General features: G+C 39.6%; 1 protein-coding gene across 1 annotated transcript in view; it reads left to right on the top strand.

Annotated features, from left to right (window-relative positions):
* Nucleotides 1-3102: 3102 nt before the first annotated feature.
* Nucleotides 3103-18736, top strand: part of LOC124299523 (alpha-2A adrenergic receptor) — a 201585-nt gene continuing 185951 nt past the window's right edge. Inside the window, exon 1 of the mRNA XM_046752784.1 lies at nt 3103-3687. Within this exon, the coding sequence (XP_046608740.1) occupies nt 3106-3687 (582 nt within the window). The 5' untranslated portion in view covers nt 3103-3105. The remainder of the gene's footprint in view (nt 3688-18736) is intronic.

Genomic DNA, 18736 nt, shown 5'->3' with positions numbered 1-18736 from the left:
GAAGCGGATAGACCAAACACCTGAAATCCATAAGATAGATAGCCAAGTAGCCGAGGGATGCGGTTAAGGTGAGAGGCTACACGAGTCGCGCCGTGGTCATTCTGAGACCATTTCTCACGCACGTTGAAATCGCTCTCCGACGTCACACCATCGCGGAGCTACAAGAAGCTATACGGTCTAGTTTCTCCGCTCCTTTGGGAAATTAAATTCTACGAAAGCGTTCGCGTCGTAACGACCGCGGTTACGCACATACACTTGCACGGAGCCGCAGAATCCGGATTGGCCGAGTCTTCCAGTCTCCTTTCCGGCGTGGAGGGTAGCCGGAAGCTTCGCGGCGTGTGCCGGCAGCTTCGGCGAGAGCCAGGCAGCGTCCCTTTAAGGCAGGAAGAGGCTCAGCCGGGTACGAGGGTTGTTCGTTCGAAATAATATCCGCAGCATCCTGCGAGCGGAGGAGAAAGTAAGAAGAAACGTTAAAACGAGGAGAAGGAAGGAGGGCGTGAAAGGGCCGAGAGAGACACGGGAACGCCAGATTTCGTCGTCACCATCCTCGAACTTATTGTTATACCCGGCTCGTTCCCGACTAAAAGGTACAACGCCAAAGGGAAAGATACTTTTCAACGGGGTGGGAAGCTGCCGATGAACAAAATAAATAACAGCAACAACGATAAACCTTGTAACAGCGGCAAAGAAACGCACGAAATCCGCTCTTCGAACGAACGAAACACAACAACGCCATGCGGTAGTTTTGCGAGTGAAGTGTGTTCCCTATGATTGTGCAAGTGTGATGAAAGAAACTGCAGTTTATCTTTAACGGAGTTGTTCAGGCGCTGCGAGAAAGGAAGAAATAATTGTGTACAGAGTGTCTTGCTCATACTTCGGAGTGCGATAGGCGTCCCGTTATCGCCAGTGTACCAATAAAAACCTTTTTCCGTTGTTTCCTTGGACCGGCTTATCTCGAGATTCAAATTCGGTGTAGAATGACGTTGACTAACACGGAAACGATCCGCTCCCGTTGCCTGAGAGCAAGAAGATATCCGATACTTTAGTGCCACGGCAATCGGCAACGGCGTTCGTCCCCCTGGTTTAGACGTAATAACCACCCTATAGCGAAATCCGAGCAGCAAGAAACGGGGCTGCGTATAGGCGCCTGCGAATTACAGCAGTAGAGATTTGCTGTGAGGTTGTTTAGTCACCGGTGCGGAAAGAGGATTTTGTTAAGGATGTGAGGGACGATACGAGCGAGATTTGGAATAATTTGTGTAAATAGTTGTATATACTCGTATATACCTATATATACGTGAGGATAGAACCTGGGGAGGTATATAATATCTCCCGATTCGGACGCGATTCGCAGCACGATAAACTATTAAACTGAGCGAATACGTGTGTGTACATATATGTATATATGTAATTGATTCGATAAATGCTATTACTTAGCAAATAATTAACCCCGTGGATTATTGATATTGTCGGCTTCAATCCGTTGTAATTGCAGGCTCGATGATACACATGTACATGATATGCGTGGATGTAAATACGCGCGTTTCACGTATGCTGTACTTGGTACGTCGGCATTTGGCAGCTCAAAATATCGTTAACTTTTCGCAGTTTTGTTGCGAATGAGCAACGCACCCGATCCACGTGCTGCGGGCAGTTATTGTACCAATACCATTCACATTACTTCACCAAAACTGTATGTAGATATATACATACCCCGCAACCGTATTATAATTATATGTAAATACATGTATAGGTAGCGTTCTGTGATTGAATTATTATTTATAAGTGTACGCGCCTAGCACCAAGTGCGGGAGGCGTAATAAACGTGTAACATTGTATAATTTTCGTTTTGATCGTCTACGTAATATCTTTCAATATTTCGAGGTATTCGAAAGAAATAAGCAGGTCGGAGCAGTACGGGTATCCAAGGCTTAGACTCCCCTCCCCGCCTATTCTAGCCAGTTTAATAGCAAAAGCTGCGTTACAGTAGCGTTAAACTTAATTCTGTAATATAGAAGTTAAAACTTAGGAGTTAAGATACGAAGCGAAGGAAGATAGAACCAGTGACAGCTTCGCGCTCATACGTACACACACATGCATAGTCATAGTCATATACATATGCATAAATATAAATTGAATCAGATGGTGAAGCGAGAATTTCGGTGGGGAATTTAATTCGAGTCACTGTCGACGCGTAATCAACCCTATACCTATATAACGTTAACTGTGTGTCTTAAAGTACTTAATCTATATAAGCTAACGAAGCGGGACCAATTTTTTCACTTTCTTGTCCGTATAGCTACTCTTCGCGTATTAAGTAATCACGAGCTGGTTTCTCGATCGATAATACACGCTTGAAAATTAAAGATGAAAAACGAAGTTGAACGATAGGTTCACTCAAACTGACGCGGTACGCGAACAGGAAGCTATCAGCAGACACAAACGACAACCACATAACGAATTACCAAAACAGTATGTCAGAAGCAATAACCTCATCTCCTAATAGTCCCAAGTAACGAGTATTAATAACAAGGTAGACAAAACTCAGCAGGGCGTTGAAAACAAACATACAGATTTCTAAAATTTGGTCCAACTTATTAAACAAACCGATAAAACATAAAGGGACAGTAATTCATCAACTTCTTCACTCGAGAACTAAGCTAACCAAACATTGTGCGCGATTATTAATCCAAAAATCAAGGGATCTCAAAGAGTAGTAATAAAATCCAACTCCCCAAGTAAAAATGAAAGCGATTGAAAAATTCTGGAAGACACCCGCGTAGTAAATCGCCGTAAATTGTGCAGTGGAGGAAGACAGAAGGTTACAGGGAGGGTAAAAATTCACTTTCGGGATGCATTCGAGTCGCACCCGATAGACGGCGCGAGATGCCGCTTCCCCGTAGAAGACGGGATTCCCCGTTGTGAAGGAACATGGCGAGTCCGCAAAACGACATGGACTACGGTGGCGGCATAGGCGCGGACACCATATCCGAGGAAAACATGACTTGGGGTGGCGGTGGGAGTGGTGGGGCTGGGGGCGGGGGCATCGACAGCGGAGGTGGTGGTGGTGGCGGCGGAGATTTGCTCTTCAGGCTCCAGGAGGCGATGCAGGACGTCGGCTCCTTCAACGCGTCCCTGAACGACAGCTACGCCTGGAACGCCAGTCTGACCAACGACACCGTCTTCGTGGTCAGCGGCATGTACCCTTCGGGCTATAGCCTACCGCACATAGTGCTCGCCTCGATAGTCGTTACGTTGCTTATGATAGTGATAGTGGTCGGCAACATGCTGGTGATAATCGCAATCGCGACCGAGAAGGCGTTGAAGAACATTCAGAACTGGTTCATTGCCAGTCTGGCCGTCGCCGACTTCTTCCTCGGCCTCATCATCATGCCGTTCTCTCTTGCTAACGAGATAATGGGATATTGGATATTTGGTTACTGGTGGTGTGACATTTACTCCGCTATGGACGTGCTATTGTGCACCGCTAGCATCATGAACTTGTGCCTCATCAGCCTCGATCGGTTTTGGAGTATCACGCAGGCCGTGGACTACCTCAAAAAACGCACCCCTGCCAGGGCGGCACTCATGATCGCCCTGGTCTGGCTCCTCTCCGCACTGGTCTGCATACCGCCCCTGTTAGGCTGGAAGAGGCCAACTCCCGAGGAGGAGTTCCCAAAATGTAGGGTAAGTACCCGTTTTGCCAATTTTCGTGCACCTTTTCCTCGTTCCAGCCGAGGGGCGGACAATTTTCCCGCAGTAAATATTTTATGTCCTTTTCATGGTTCAGATATGCCGGTAAGTCTGCTCGCGTTCATTTAGCGATACCATCATCATCTCCGTATAAAAGTAATCGCATTCGGAACCGCTTATTGCGGAATGATAAACGACGACCGTTCGGAGTAATCCGTGTTTGGTGTCACTCACCGGCTCACCAGCACTCCAGGGGATCCCGTGACATTTCTATATGCTCCATTACTGACATTGAAACAACGTTGGCACATTCTTGACCTATACATTATTCTTATCGGTAAATCAACGGCTCCGTTCTTCTCTGTGGAGTATCGTGCAACCGCACATGGAAAGAATATTCACGGTTTTATTTGTCACGTTGATTTCGGATACTTAATCACGACTCAGATATTTTATTTTCGTGGTCTGTGTATTAAGATATTACCGTATTGTATGATTACAAAACTCCGGTTACCGTCTATCGCCTCCTTTGATCGTATCTTGTAATCCTTAGCCGCTTCAAGCAATCATCGGATGACAATTCGGTTATTACACATACGCAAGAGATTATTTTTAAATCCATGAGCAAGTGAGGAGTCACAGGTTAGCCTGATACCGTATCTCATAATCTCACTGACCGATTTTTCAGTGCACTATATCACGCATGTTCTTGGTAACAAAAATGACGCCTTTTCAATGCCTTTCATTCCATTTTTATATTCCTCCTCAATTTCTCCATTTGGACCAACAATTTGATGACGAGAGAAAAGTTGATCGCTACTTCCTAAGTTCTGAAATGGAGCTTTACTCTTCTTCGAAGAGTTTCGTAAAGTAGCCAAAGTTGAGTTAACGATATTAGTAGGTTATTTAATAAATCAGCCAGGTTATATTAGTGCACTATTCCCTTGTTGATATTAATGTCATAAACTATTCCTGAATGTTCATCTCATCTTTCCTCCTTAATCATTTTTATGCAATATGAGAGGATTAATATGCTCTGATGGAGTGAACGACCGAGGCACTCAAATTACGGAAATGATTCTGGGGTAGGTATATGTAACTGTAATATACGGGCGGTTCCGTTTGAATTTTTAATTACAAAGTTTGTTTGAATAACACTTTGAAATTCTACCTCTCCGACGACAAATTTCAATTCTGCATTGTTTTTATATCTTCTAAATTTATCTAGCTCGCGTGACGACGAAAAAATTATCTGATAAAAACAACTCAAGAGTGCGAATCAATTCAGAGCAATCGGCTCACCAATTGAATGATTCCATAACAAACCCTGCAATTCGAGCGGAAACAAAAATCAGTTTCCTTCTGATGAAATGCCGTTCATGTCGGCCGCAAGGACTGTTCGAGATGCTTATCCGTGAATGAGTCCCATCAAGAACCGGTATCCCAAGAAGTCCATATGAATTTGTACGTAGCATCAAGGTTTAGTAAACCCACAAATTCAACTCACAATCAGTGATACAAATTGCTGATTGTATCAAAATATACGTATGAACGAAACTCGATCTCAGAAATGTAGAAATCTTTTTTAATTTAGCGAAACTTGCGACGTCACCTTTTCTAGAATGTCCTTTCGACTCTATCAGAATTGTAGAAAACACACTTTATCTCCACATTTTCATCACCTGCATGTATTCTCCATAACTTTTTCTCAGCTTCGCTTGTCTCACGTTCGAAGTTCCTCGCCACCTCAGTTCCCATAATCGTCTTTATACACTTCAATGTATTTCAGAAACTCTTCAATAAGCGTGACCCGTTCTTCTATCGCTCCACTCTGCCAATGGAACTGAATAATTCGTCTGATACTCTATTGGTAGAACTCGATGGAAGCTGAGTTGTGTGCATTGACCCCCCCCGTCGATGAATTCTTGCGGGGCACTTCGAGTCGGATCACGTTTCGATCGAAAGCTCGTCGTCAAACCTTTTCGTTTTTGCTCTAACAGCTTCACATTCGTCACGGAAACGACTATGCCGCCATTTTGATCGCTGAAGAATCAACCCGGGTTGATTCCACCTTCGAATCATGATCGACTCCCGAGGAGTGACTGTTTGGTTATCGTATCGGCGATACTCTATAATCGGAATACACCATCGTCACTGTCGCTTGAATTTCAAGCTTAAATCAAGCATGCATTCACCAGTTTACGGATTCAAATGGTTCAGAGCTTGCCATAATTTTACAACCAAGAGTCTGCACGATGTAGCACTAAAACGTACAGCAAAAGCTCACGGCTCGTTAGTCGAATGACTTTACACGAATGGCACGGTTCGAAGTTGTTACAGATCGAACGATACGTCATTTCCACCTCAAATCCACGGAATTGAGGAATCGTTACCTTCCTTACGTAACCACAATGCCGCCTTCATGACAAGGAGACTATGCATCTACCGAAGATTGATCTGAGAAACAATTCTCGGCTTGATAGTGACGAACAATTTGCCTGTCTGGTCGAGTTCTCCAATGATTAATTGAAATACGGCATTAGTATATACAGTATATCTGCGTTAATTTCAAGGTGTGAGTTTCCGGAAAGATACCAGTTTCTCAGAAACGATTTCATGAGGAATGTTACATGATTACTTGAGGGTTGTCGGAATGTGTTGACCGCGGCTTCGAGTAAACTTCGAGCCAAGATTGAATTTGAAAAGTTCGAACGTGAACAGTACATTTATCTCTCGTCGGGTCGCTAGTAGGTATAGATGTACCTATGCAGTGAGAAAATTTGGTTCAGTCAACTTGTGGCGATAAACCGTATTTCTCCGGCCACTGGAGTACGAGTATTGCGTCACGAAAATCCCTTGGACATTAATCCCTGGGACCTAATGACAGACGCGGCTTCGATTTGTTTGAAAAATCCCTCCCGTCAGTGGTTCAATCCTGGCACGTTATAAATGGTTGGCATTCACCTTTGGAAGGCTGTATGGTGGAATGACTGCAGATCAGTTTCTCCCACTCGGGAAAATTGAAATAGATGCTGAATCGGAAGTGTTTGATGTTCTTTTGACGGAGCTTTCATACTTCGGTAATATCTATAGTGTACATTACACAGCATTTTTCAGAGTTCAAAGTAGCCAGCTGAACACGGATTTAGGAGAATCGCTCGCAACCGATAAATGAGAGTGGAACATTAGTCATACTTTGAAATCTTTTGAACAATTCTTTTCAGGATTTCTTCTGTAATGAAGTTCGTCAATTTTAGGTTATCAAGTTCTCCATCCGCTTCGAAGTTTCTCAGTCGCAAAGAAACGGATCAAGTCACGGTGCGGGAGGATAGTTTGAAAGATATTTGGTAGGTATCATAAAACACGTTCCCAAATTTTATACGACCGTTCACGCTATAATATATTAAATCCAATTCGGCAACGGCTTTGTTCCAATTTCCTATCGGAAATGACGGTGATTTTATTCCCGCTTCGGGGGATCGGTATCACATATTCAAAGAGCTCAATTTCGCCCCTGAAAATTCTCAAATACACCAGTTTCGGGTAACGTATACCGTTACTACCTCGTTTGCGAGGATATCATCTGTCAATAGAATCTGGGATCTGGGAAGAAAAAAACAGTAACTGCAGACACGTGAAACAGTGCGACCACGTTTACTTCTGCTGTCGTTTACTGAAGAAAGAAGTGTGAGAAACTTTGCTGAAAATTCAAACAATCTTACGGCGCTTCCAGCCACAAATGGCATGATCCCGCTCGCAGACTCGACGGCATAAAGAAAACCTTTGAGAACAGTCTTCGCGTGAGTATATAGAGAAAGATAGAGATTGCTTAGGCGAAAACTTTTCAAAAGACACCCTGACCCGGCTTTGGTGCGCAAGTTTCTAGGTTCTATGCGATGCGTCACTTAAGCCAGAAACATGTAACCCACCATACTCAAGCTCTGTGTACACCCCTTTCATCTTTGAGACGCTGCCGTCTTCTTTGGTCCAGCACTTTCTGCACTTCTTTTAGCCTCGTGCAGTGATTAGCTTAGACCTAAAAAAACCTACGATACGCCACAATGATACGAGCTTTATACTAGCTGTCTGAAGTAATAAAATGTCAAAACTTCTGAGTTCGTAATAAGTTTCTTGCTGCTAAAGAGGTTTTTTCCCCGTCTATAGGGGCGGAATTTGCTCATTATTATCTGGCTAATAATAATGCGATGTTTGTTCAAGTTCAAGTTCGGATAGCGGAAGAGTTTCTGTTAGCATTTCTGGTGTAGCAAAACCGGATAAGTTCTCCAGTTTCAAATTGCAATTTCGCATTATGGAAAAATCTGGTTGTATTGATTCTCCCGCGTGATGTAAGAACGTATTAAATTAAAACGGTGGATATTAAGCGATTGAATTGACGTCAATTGCTTTGTTGTGAGTACGTGATGGATAATTAAATTATTTTGCAAATTTTGACCCATTGAAACAGTTGTAAACTTTCTAAAATAAATATAGCTGGAAGCCAAGAACTTGCTCGGATTAAAAAAAAAAGAAAAACTAGTTTATCAAGACTCACTTAAGGATTACTTACTTATTGATTTTAAAATTCATACCGAGAGAGAAGAAAAAGTAAAACATTATTTACTGTGATTTACAGTGAATAGAATCATTATTTTTTTCTCCTGATCAAAATCTGTTCATTCGTCACAATGAAGCTTTTTTCCGATGAAAAATAATGACGAAATGCCGTGTGTCTTTAAACTTTCGTCGGGGACGTTATCTGACCTTTCTTTGTGCGCTTAACCGATAAAAAGTTGAGTTCCTACAAGGTACCGCCGAATCCGTGGTCAACTCAGGAGCTAACTGTGAAATTTTTTGTATCAGATATATATCCGCGATACCAAGAAGTACGACAAATTCGGTTTCGAATATACACATATTTGCGTAAACCGATCTGCGGATATTGAGAGATGGGGTGTAAGGGCGGCACCTGGCTATAACGAAAAGAGGGGTTACCGCAAATCGAGGCTGCAGGGGTGAGCTTTTATTGATATCGGATAATCAGCTGTATTATATTTGGCCAATCTGTGAGTACCCAAATAAATTGACTGGTATACGCGCACCGGACTCGATACCTCGCGGGGTTCAAGCGGGCAAAACAAATATGTACAACATATAGGAAATATAATATGTTATATGTGTATAACATCGAAGAACCGTTCGAGTAGCGTTGAGATTGAAGCGAATCCCGCTCACTTGTGTAGGTATACACACGTGACGCAGTTACGTTTGCACACTCTTGTGCACCTTTGACACATGCGTGTAGACATTGGGAATCGGATGGTAGGTACAGGCACGATCCAAGAAGTCCGAGAAGCAAGTATAGTCTCTGGTTTGATGTTATTGGAATTGGAATGTCACGCACGGATGTTGGCAGGTTACAAAGTTTTATCATAACCAGTATAGGCGAGTTGAAGTACTTGCAGAGCAATGTTCGTCACCGTTGACGGTTGATAGTTTTTTGGCGAGGGTTGACAATGCCCAAGAGCAGAATAGGCAAAGGAAACACACTACGGCACACGTGTGAACTCTGGCTCTGGTACTTTTTATCTGTGAGTAAGAAGTTTCTTCTCTGCAAGCACTGTGTATAAGGAGACTCTAATGTGTAGATGTTGTGTTTACCCTTCTTGAATCCTTGCTTCCGGTACATTTTATCACTCTAAGAACCAATTCGATTACTGAAAGTACCATCAAGTATGATCAAAGCATTTTGTCATTGGTACTCCAGCTCATAAAATGGTACCTTCATTTTCATTTGTTTCATAGTAATTTGCATAAACCTTTATCAACCTTGTTCACTCGGTATAAGAATGCCGACAAAATGTAATCTCTTAAAACCTGTTAGCAAAGCGAAGCTTTCTAAATTCTCAATTCTACGGTGAGACTTTTTTTTCTACTTTGAAGGCGGCTGTAGTTTTTACAAATTAAATTTGTACCGCGTTGCTGATGTCAGTGGTATTTCAAGCCTGTAATGTTACATGCTTTTGAGGATTTCTTTTTTTTTTTACCTGTCTTACACCCCGTTCCGTTACGTTTTTACCGCCAGATTGTACATTTGCACACTAACCGTAGCGGGAAATGGTATAAGAAGGATGTAAATGAAATTTAACGAGATTTGTTGACTGCCATATGACACGCGACTACTTTTCATTAACTCACAATAATATATAGATACGTATAATAATGGAAAGTTGCATGTACCGCCAACCAAAGAGTGGATATTACAGGGGTGGGCATAGAAAAGTTTGACCAAAATTAATACCTCAAGATGAAAGTCGTGGCACGTATAAGCGCCTAGCTGTAAAGCAGGCGGGACGACAGAACTTTCTTCCATATCTATAGACCGATCTTGAACAACAAGTAAAGGAAAAACAAGCTCACTTTGCATTGCACCTGTTTTTCTCCTCATTTTTAACCGTGGCCACAAAGCCATTAGTCGCACAGCACCGCGTATATACATTATACATGACTGTGTGTGTATGTGTGTGTGTGTGTCTTTTGCTCAACGCCGACCTGCCGACGATACCAGCCTTGGCACGTCGTAAAAAATTCCTGGTTTTTCAGGGAAATGCCTTCACTCTGTCAAAGCTATATGCCCAGCATTCTAGCTAACATCGACCTGCCGCAAACGCATGCTTACCTCGCGGATTTCCCCCTCCCCCCCCTCTCTTCGTCATTTTTTTTTTGTCACTAACGCAAAAAATGCACGTTGATTTGGTGCGGAAAAGAAGACATTACCGTGAATTCAAACCCCTTATTCGAAAGTTAGCAAGATTGAATTTTCTTTCGTTGTTATCGCGCAACAAATTTGGCCTCCGTTGTTCAACGTTGTTGCAATACCTAATTGTCAATTATTCTTTGCAAAATTCGAATTTCAGATAAGCAGGGTAGAGAATATTCAAATTGTGGATAAGTTGTCAATCAAAGAGACACATTCCTTCATTAACTGTTCTGTAATGCAAATTGTTGTATTTGTAGGCTACGAATATCTCTTCGAAGATACAAACAAGAAAGGGTATGAATTATTAACGAAAGCTCATGCATCGATGCTTCGTTGAAAATCGTTTCGATATTGTTAAAAATCTAGTAGATTTGTTTAATTCCAATTCACAATGACCCATTACATTCGGAAAACATTTTTTCTAAAACGTTACTGTACTAGATTTTCTTTTGTTTTTTAATTGTAAATTCAATATTACCACGTGTTGATAGTAATCAATATCGGCGCAATGTTGTGGAATTAAATTTTTGAAGATTGCAACATGCATTTTTAAAAAATAATCTTCCGAACTAAACGCACTACCGTTATACAGTAAAATCCAACAAAAATGTTAGATTTTTTCGCATTTTGGCGCGATCTAAAATAATGCATCGGTATCTAAGCTTCTCTTTATATTCCAGTATTCTCTTTTTCCATTTCTTTCAAAAGCTCTCCGTAGTTTACGCTTGTGTAATAGTTAGAATAGTACTTTGTGTAGAATTATCTCATAATAAAATTGTTAAAAAGTATCAATTTTTGCTCAATCAAACTTCGCAGCTTTTCCGTAGCCAGAGCATTTAAAGAATTGCGGCTGCTGGAAGTTTAACATTCGAAATAAGAACCGATTTTCAGAAAACATCGCAAGGTTGATTTGGCGATCCTGGTTTACTAATTGGTTGAAAATCAACCAACAACAATTGAAGCGAGAAGACATTGCGAACTTACAGCATTTGCTATAGCTTGGCGATTCGGACAGTTTTCCCCGTGCGATACTTTACGGCATAGCCTTTCTTTCATTTCTTTTTCTTTATCCACTTTCTCCCCTATACAGTATTTTTTCCCCCGCAGAGCTCGGAGATTTATACAGAGGAATTGATCGTTTCAGCTTTTCAACTTTATCTGCTCTTCTGTATATCATACGTCGTACATATATGTAACGGAATAAAATTATATTGACATAACAAATTACCTCGGCTACCACCACCATGCTCCAATTGTTCCCCATGCGAAATATATGCCTGAATAATAGAAAGCGGAAGACAATCTGTGTCGGGACAATTAGCAGCGATGACTTCCGGGCCTGAATGCATGTGTATACAATACATACATGTATAACTTAACACTTCGTCTTTCTCATGTTAATCGTTTTCCTTCTCTGGATGTTTTTTTTCAGGCACATGTATGGAATTAAAGCGAGCTTTCGAGCTTTCCACCTTTCTAGCTACGTAACGCGGACTCTGTTTTTAAGAGCTGTACGCGACGTTACACCGGGAACCACTTTCAAAGTGAAACTAAACGTAAGAGAAAAATTCCAGCTTACCAAGCTCGGAGAAGCGAGTCTGCTACACACGTACACACATCCCTTCACCCCTGGTCTCAATTTCCACCCCCACCCATGCAGCTGGCTTGAATGTACCGCCGCGCCTCCGGTATAACATCCAACCGTGTATTCCATCTGTCGGGAACACTTTAATACTAATTTAAACTATCCTTAGCTGCTAATAAGTTTCCGTGGAACTGATAGAGCGTGTCGAGTTTCAGTTTCTCCCTAAGATCTCCTCAGTTTCGTGTTATTACACCTACTCACTTCCATGCACTCGAAACCGCGGTGCTGATTTTATCCGCGAGCTAAGAATAATAATTCAAGCTTTATGCACGGCTTTATACACCCACGTCTACTGCCACCACCGTAGTCAGTTTACTCACTAAATAACCCCGCAGTCACCTAACCTATTCCTCTCCAATAACGCCTAGCTTGATTCACCCTTAACCCTACACTGTATGGATCCACTGTGGCAGACTCAAATAACCTTCCAGTCTCAGGTTCACCATTGAAAGTAATTTGCAAAAGTGTTGAATTTTTTTCCACTCGTCCAAGACTTTCCTGGAGATATTGGGGTACTGAATTTTTTCATTGATCCCAAAACTGTTGAACGATTTATTTAACGAAAATATTGACATCTTAACAGATACCAAACGTATACACAATATCATTTTCCTGCTCCTCTGCTGCTGCATCATCACTGTTATCACAAACAATTTCAGTCACTGATCAGCGTTTCCACGACTATACTCAAAGAGATAGATTGCCGATAAATCGATATCCACGTTTTATCAATTTAACACTACGACGTTTGTAATAAAATTTTTGTCTCGGTGGTTGATTCATTTTTGTGCTGTGATAAACTATTCCAAAGCATTCGTCTTTTACCCCACATTCTCGATATCTTTGGTTTAGTAAGAATGAAAGTGATGGAATAAAGGAAAAAAAAATAAAAAAAATGAAATCCTACAAGGCGAGGGAGAAAAACTATACAACACCATTGTATCAAAATTTGGACTAACTTGATACTAGCATCCAGAAAACATTTCAGCCAGCTACTTTGAAAACTATGTTTACTGATAATCGAATTCAAAGTTTAGCGAAGTAACGACGCGCTCGGCCGCCCGACTGCCTTTCAGCTAAATCACCGATAACTTCCACAATATTACGAATTTCAACCTAAAACTTACACACGATATTCTTTATACTTTTTTTCCCGCCCAGACATGCCTCAACATTCCCCGAATGAAAACTGTACGGTAATATCGTTCTACTAGATGCTGAATTAGATTATAAATCTTATTACTTCTTAAAATTGGACGGTTTAATGAATAAAAAATTTTACGTATGTTTTCTGCTTTCCAGCGACGAATACGATTTCTCTTTATTTCAAAACTGACATGCCGTAATCAGAAAATTTATGAACCGCATACCAACATACTTATTTGACCATTCAGATCAGCTCGTAGAATTTTCGAGACGTTCAAGGCTGGTAAATTTATTACTCGACACGAAGTTGGATCCCTCAAATTTCCGACCAAAGACCCACTCACTCCTGTTCGAAATGAGGGTGGACGGGTTTTCCTCACTGTCATACTCATACGTCGTACAGATTACCGCACGTGGATCGTTAATTCGATTTCACTTTTCCATTAATTTCATTAATTAGTACCGTACACAGAAAGTGCATCACTCGACTTAAGAAACCCCAGTGCGTGAAATAATACACCGGGATTATTTCAGGATAGAAGTAAATCGCATCGCTACGTAATTCTGAAAAGTTTTCCAATGATAACTGCATCGAACCGTTGATTTTTGTCAGGGAGCGTATATGATTTGCTAAATGTCTGCGAAAAAATGCTGTTAATAATTTTTCACAAGATAGTGCTTTTTTTCACAAAGTTCACGAACGGAGGGTAATTCATACCTCGTTTCGTTATCACGTTATTTTCTATGGCAAATACTGTTAACGGTGTTGAGCAAATTGACGAAGCGTGTTTATAAGTTGACGCAAATTATATGACGATAAAATGTGAGTGCAGGTAAACAGTTCCAAGTAACACGATTTTTCTGACAAGATATAGAATGCAGTTCGTGGTGTTGAGCCATGGTTAATAAAATGCGTTGAAAGTTGAATGCCAATCGTATGGTTGTAAAACATGGATTTGTATAGCTCATACGTCAAACAGTTCTAAATGAATTGTTTGCACTAGTGTTAACGCAGCACTTGAAGCTGTCGTATATTTTAACATGATACTTCGTACAAGATACAATTATTGGTTTTATTGAATTATTACAATCTTTTGAATTCACGACAGGGCTTAACTTGAATCTGATTTTGAATTAGGAGTCTTGCAAAAATTACGTTTCGATTTGTTACATTTGAATAAGAAAAGAAAAGAATTTTCTCAAAAGTGATTTGGAAACAAGAAGTTCTGCCTGTTATTCTACAAAGTCAAGCTTTTTAGAAACTTTAATTTCAGCCACGTGTTTTTTAAATGAAGCTTTTTTTTAATTTCATTTAGAAGCTTTATCCAATACTAGTAACGCCTTGAAATTCACGCACGGATATTCTTTTCAATTTTTTCTTTCTCAACTAATTCTTTATATTATCGTAGTTGATTATTACATGAGCTGCAAAGATGGATCTATTTTTCGTAAAATAATTCGAATGATTCTAGCTTCTGAAATGATGCTAAAAATGTTTGGAAGTGTGTCCGGTATAATTTATTCGTTAAAAAAATCGTGAGTCTGATTTCTTGAATTTCAGGGTGTGTTTAGTATGGTACAAGTCACCTACAGTTACAAAATGACAATCTCATTATCATCACGACATGCATCTACACTAGACTACGATAAGACTTTTCAATTTACATGAATAAAAATTTATAAAATAAGTCTCCAACTGATCGTATGTCCTTGCAATACTAAAAAATCTGATTTCCATCAATTCCATACGAAATATTCAATATTCAACCGACTTGATACGTTGCAGTGTTATTCCGACAGCAGTAAACGGCGAAAACGTTCTGAAATACGTCTTTCGAAAATACTTTTTGCCACTACTGGGAAAATGGTTAAGGGGAGGAGACATCAAACGTCTAACAAATTAGCTCTGAACTCGACCCGGACGGAAGTCGGCCTCCCTGTAGAGTGCTGGAAAAATTGACCCGCCTGGGTACCAAGCTGATGCAGCCTTCGCGCGGCAACCTCTTCTCGGCACGCACCCTGGGGAAGCGTAACCTGGTAATCTCGTGAACCGACCCGCAAATTTATACGCTGCAGCACGGATACGGCCAGCTACGGATTTCACGGCTGTCTTGATCATTTACGGGCGTGAGGTCAGCACGAAAAAGGCCGGTTTTGCTTCAACGCCAATCGATGAAAGCAGCCCCCATATTGCGATGTGCACATGGGATATTACACGCGAAACGGGACGTGTTTTGACCGATGGTCAGCGAGCTTTACGCGCGGCCAGAGTCTCATTCCTTACTACGTTGTCAAGAGTCGTTCTTAATTTTTTACACCCTGATGAAAACCGGACTTTTTGTATCTCGTGTGTAAAATGGTGAAGGTAAGCCAACCTTTTAAAGAGTTACATGGAAGAATGTAATTTTGAATGGAAAGAAAAAAAAACAACATATTTTCTTTAAATTTCTCTTTTAATATAACATAACAATTATTTCATTCGCACCTTGAGCACGTAAAAGAACAAATATGTGAACAACTTGTTATAAAATTTTTTCATCCCGAAATTTTGAAATTTCAGCCCTCGGGAAACGGTTCTTGGAGAAAAAATTATCCTCGCCGTGTCCAGGATAACTCATGATAAACTTTATTTGAAATCAAGAAACGTCATATTTTCTGTTAGTAGGTGAATATAGGTCGTGATTGAACAGAGAATTTTTGAAGAAATTGAAATTTGAATATTTCGTAGAATTGTATGCAAAGCAGTAAGATTTTCGGTAAAATCTAGACCATGTATTGCCTTGTAAAATAAGATGTGATCAAAGAAAAAAAATACCTCGTTCACTCGCGATCTGTACTCATCTCATAAATCTGTATATTCAAAATTTTTGGATGAAAAGTTTATGAAATATTTTTCAATTATTGTTCTTTAATATGCTTAAGGTTTGAATGAAATAATTCTTCCATTATATTGAATAAAAATGAGAGAAAGTATGTTGTTTTCTTTTTTCGCTCTTCAAAAGCCATGTAAATGCGTTATGATTTATATTAAGACGAAAGTCATCCAACTGTCAAACTATACTGGATAATTATTTGAACAATTTCCGTGATGAAACTGGAATGAGTTTATTTTTTCACCTCTTGGTGCCTTAAACTAAAAATCTTATACTTCGGCAAAATTCTCAGTTTAGAAAAAAACTAGTCTGCGCTCATATTGTGACTAGTTTGTCGAAGTCTAATGAATCATGGCTAAACTGAGTGACCTGAGGAACAGATCTCTTCAACAAATCTCAAAACTAATAAAATTGTAATATTTTCTCGAATTCTCCTGCCGAAAGTTCATGCATGAATAAGAAGTTATTAATTCAATGAAAAATCGTAACAAATTCTCGTTATTCCATCACTTCTAACTGAACTTCTTCTGCTTCGAAGACACATTAAAAAGGAAATTCTCTTATAACTGTACAAGAGTAATGCCGTGGAAAGTAATTATCCGTTCATGTTTCTGAATATTCAGAGTAGATCCTGATATTATACTTTGAATAAATGATTCTTCATCGCATATAGAAAACTATGAACACTGCAATTTTTTCGTTTTCTTCATCTTAATTGAGAAGTAGGTACATGATTTTTTGCGCGTGTCTCGAATTTCTGAAGTACAATTTCTGAGATAAAGCAATTCAACGTCAACATTATATCCTACCACAGAATTTCTTTCCAGATCATTGATCCAATTGGAAATGGAAACCATAGTTATTAATTCCGCACGAAAAGGACGAGGATCCCATCTTTAAGAGGCCATTTCCCCGCTACTTTCTGATTGAATTGTTTTGTTATTCCTTTTCCTCCAGGGAAGCATAGTTTATCTTATACCCTATATGGGTAGATAAATAACAGCTGGAACCTCGAACTCAAGAACAAATTCACCAAATTGTAATGCCGGATGTCATGGGTGTAATATTGATCTTGGAATAGTTTTGTCTGAAAATATCTGTGCAAGGTTTTGTTTTTACATCATTTTTAAATTTCGTCACGAAAATTATATTTAATCAGTGCGACGATAGTTGTGTTACGAATGATTCACACTTACGGATATTTCGGAAACATATTAAGGTCATCGAATTTATTTATTTATTTATTTATTCCCAGAAAGCTTCTAATGGTAATATCTCGGCGAATATAGTTGTAGAAGATCATTCAAAACTATTTCTGGGGAATTGATAGTTTTTAAAATTAAAAAAAAAAAAAAAAACGCAAAAAGAAATATAAATCTGAACTGTCGGATAAATAATATGATAACTTTGAATTCCATAGAATGAGTAACTTTGAATGCGAATGAGTGCGAAAAAATGATAAAAATGATAACTTGTGAATTGGTAGATTTTTTATAACATTGACGGTTAATAATTTGATTTGTATGACCAATTAAACCGAAACAAATATAATATCGTCATTTTTTTCACAAAAATTTGTTCTTTGTAGCACACTTCATTCCTGAATTGTATTTCCATATTTAGTATAACTCCCGAGGGACTATTCACTCACAGATTAAGTGAGTAATGATTTCCAACTCACAATCAGTCATAGATTTCAAACGCTCCCAAACACTTCTGAACTGATTCTGAAAATTTTCGATTAACGATTTCTAGATGTTTCAAAATGAGTTGAAACGGTTTCAAAATAATTCAAAGAGTATCAAGCAATACTAAGTGGTTTTAAGCAATTTCAAACTGAATGATTGTAAATGATTTAGAATTGATTTCGCAGAGTCTCAAAGGTTTCGAAGTGATTTGAAACGATTTCAAAACGATTGCAAACTATTTTTATTTGATTTCAAAGAGCTTCAAACGACTTAAAAGTAATTCGAATTGATTCGAAGCGGTTTGAAATTGATTTGACTTGATTTAAAGCGGTTTCGGAATTGTTACAAATGGTGCTAACTGATTTCAACGAACCCCGAAAGATTTCGAAGCAATTTTACGCAGTTTTAGAATGATTATAAATAATTTTCATCGAAACTTCAGAGAGTTTCAAACGGTTAAAGAATGATTCGAAGCGATTCTGAGCAGTTCAATATTGATTTCACTCGATTTCGCGCAGTTTCATAATGGTCATTAATGGTTTCAAACTGATTTTAAAGAGTCTCTGAGGATTTCGAAGTGATTTCAAGTTGTTTTGAAACAAATACAAACGGTTTTTACCTAATTTCAGAGAATTTGTAACGATTTAAAAGTGATTCGAAGCGATTGCAAGCAATTTGAAACCGATTTCACCAGACTTTTCGCGATTTCACGCGATTTCAGTAATTATAAACAAATGTGAATGACTCAACTGATTCCTGAGTGGCTTTAATCAAAAGTGCTTTCCGATTTCAACTGACGAACAGGCCCTCGGAAATTCCGAATATTTAGTTTCTAACAATAGCTTCGAATAGAGAACAAATAAAATTCCCACGCAGGGAACGTACGAGAAAGCACATATCAGAGTACAAAATCAGACGCAAGCATAAATCACTC

Source organism: Neodiprion virginianus, chromosome 1 (assembly GCF_021901495.1).
Source record: "Neodiprion virginianus isolate iyNeoVirg1 chromosome 1, iyNeoVirg1.1, whole genome shotgun sequence".
Taxonomy (NCBI): domain Eukaryota; kingdom Metazoa; phylum Arthropoda; class Insecta; order Hymenoptera; family Diprionidae; genus Neodiprion; species Neodiprion virginianus.
Note: the sequence above shows the minus strand (reverse complement) of the source record. Positions and strands in the feature narration are given on the sequence as shown.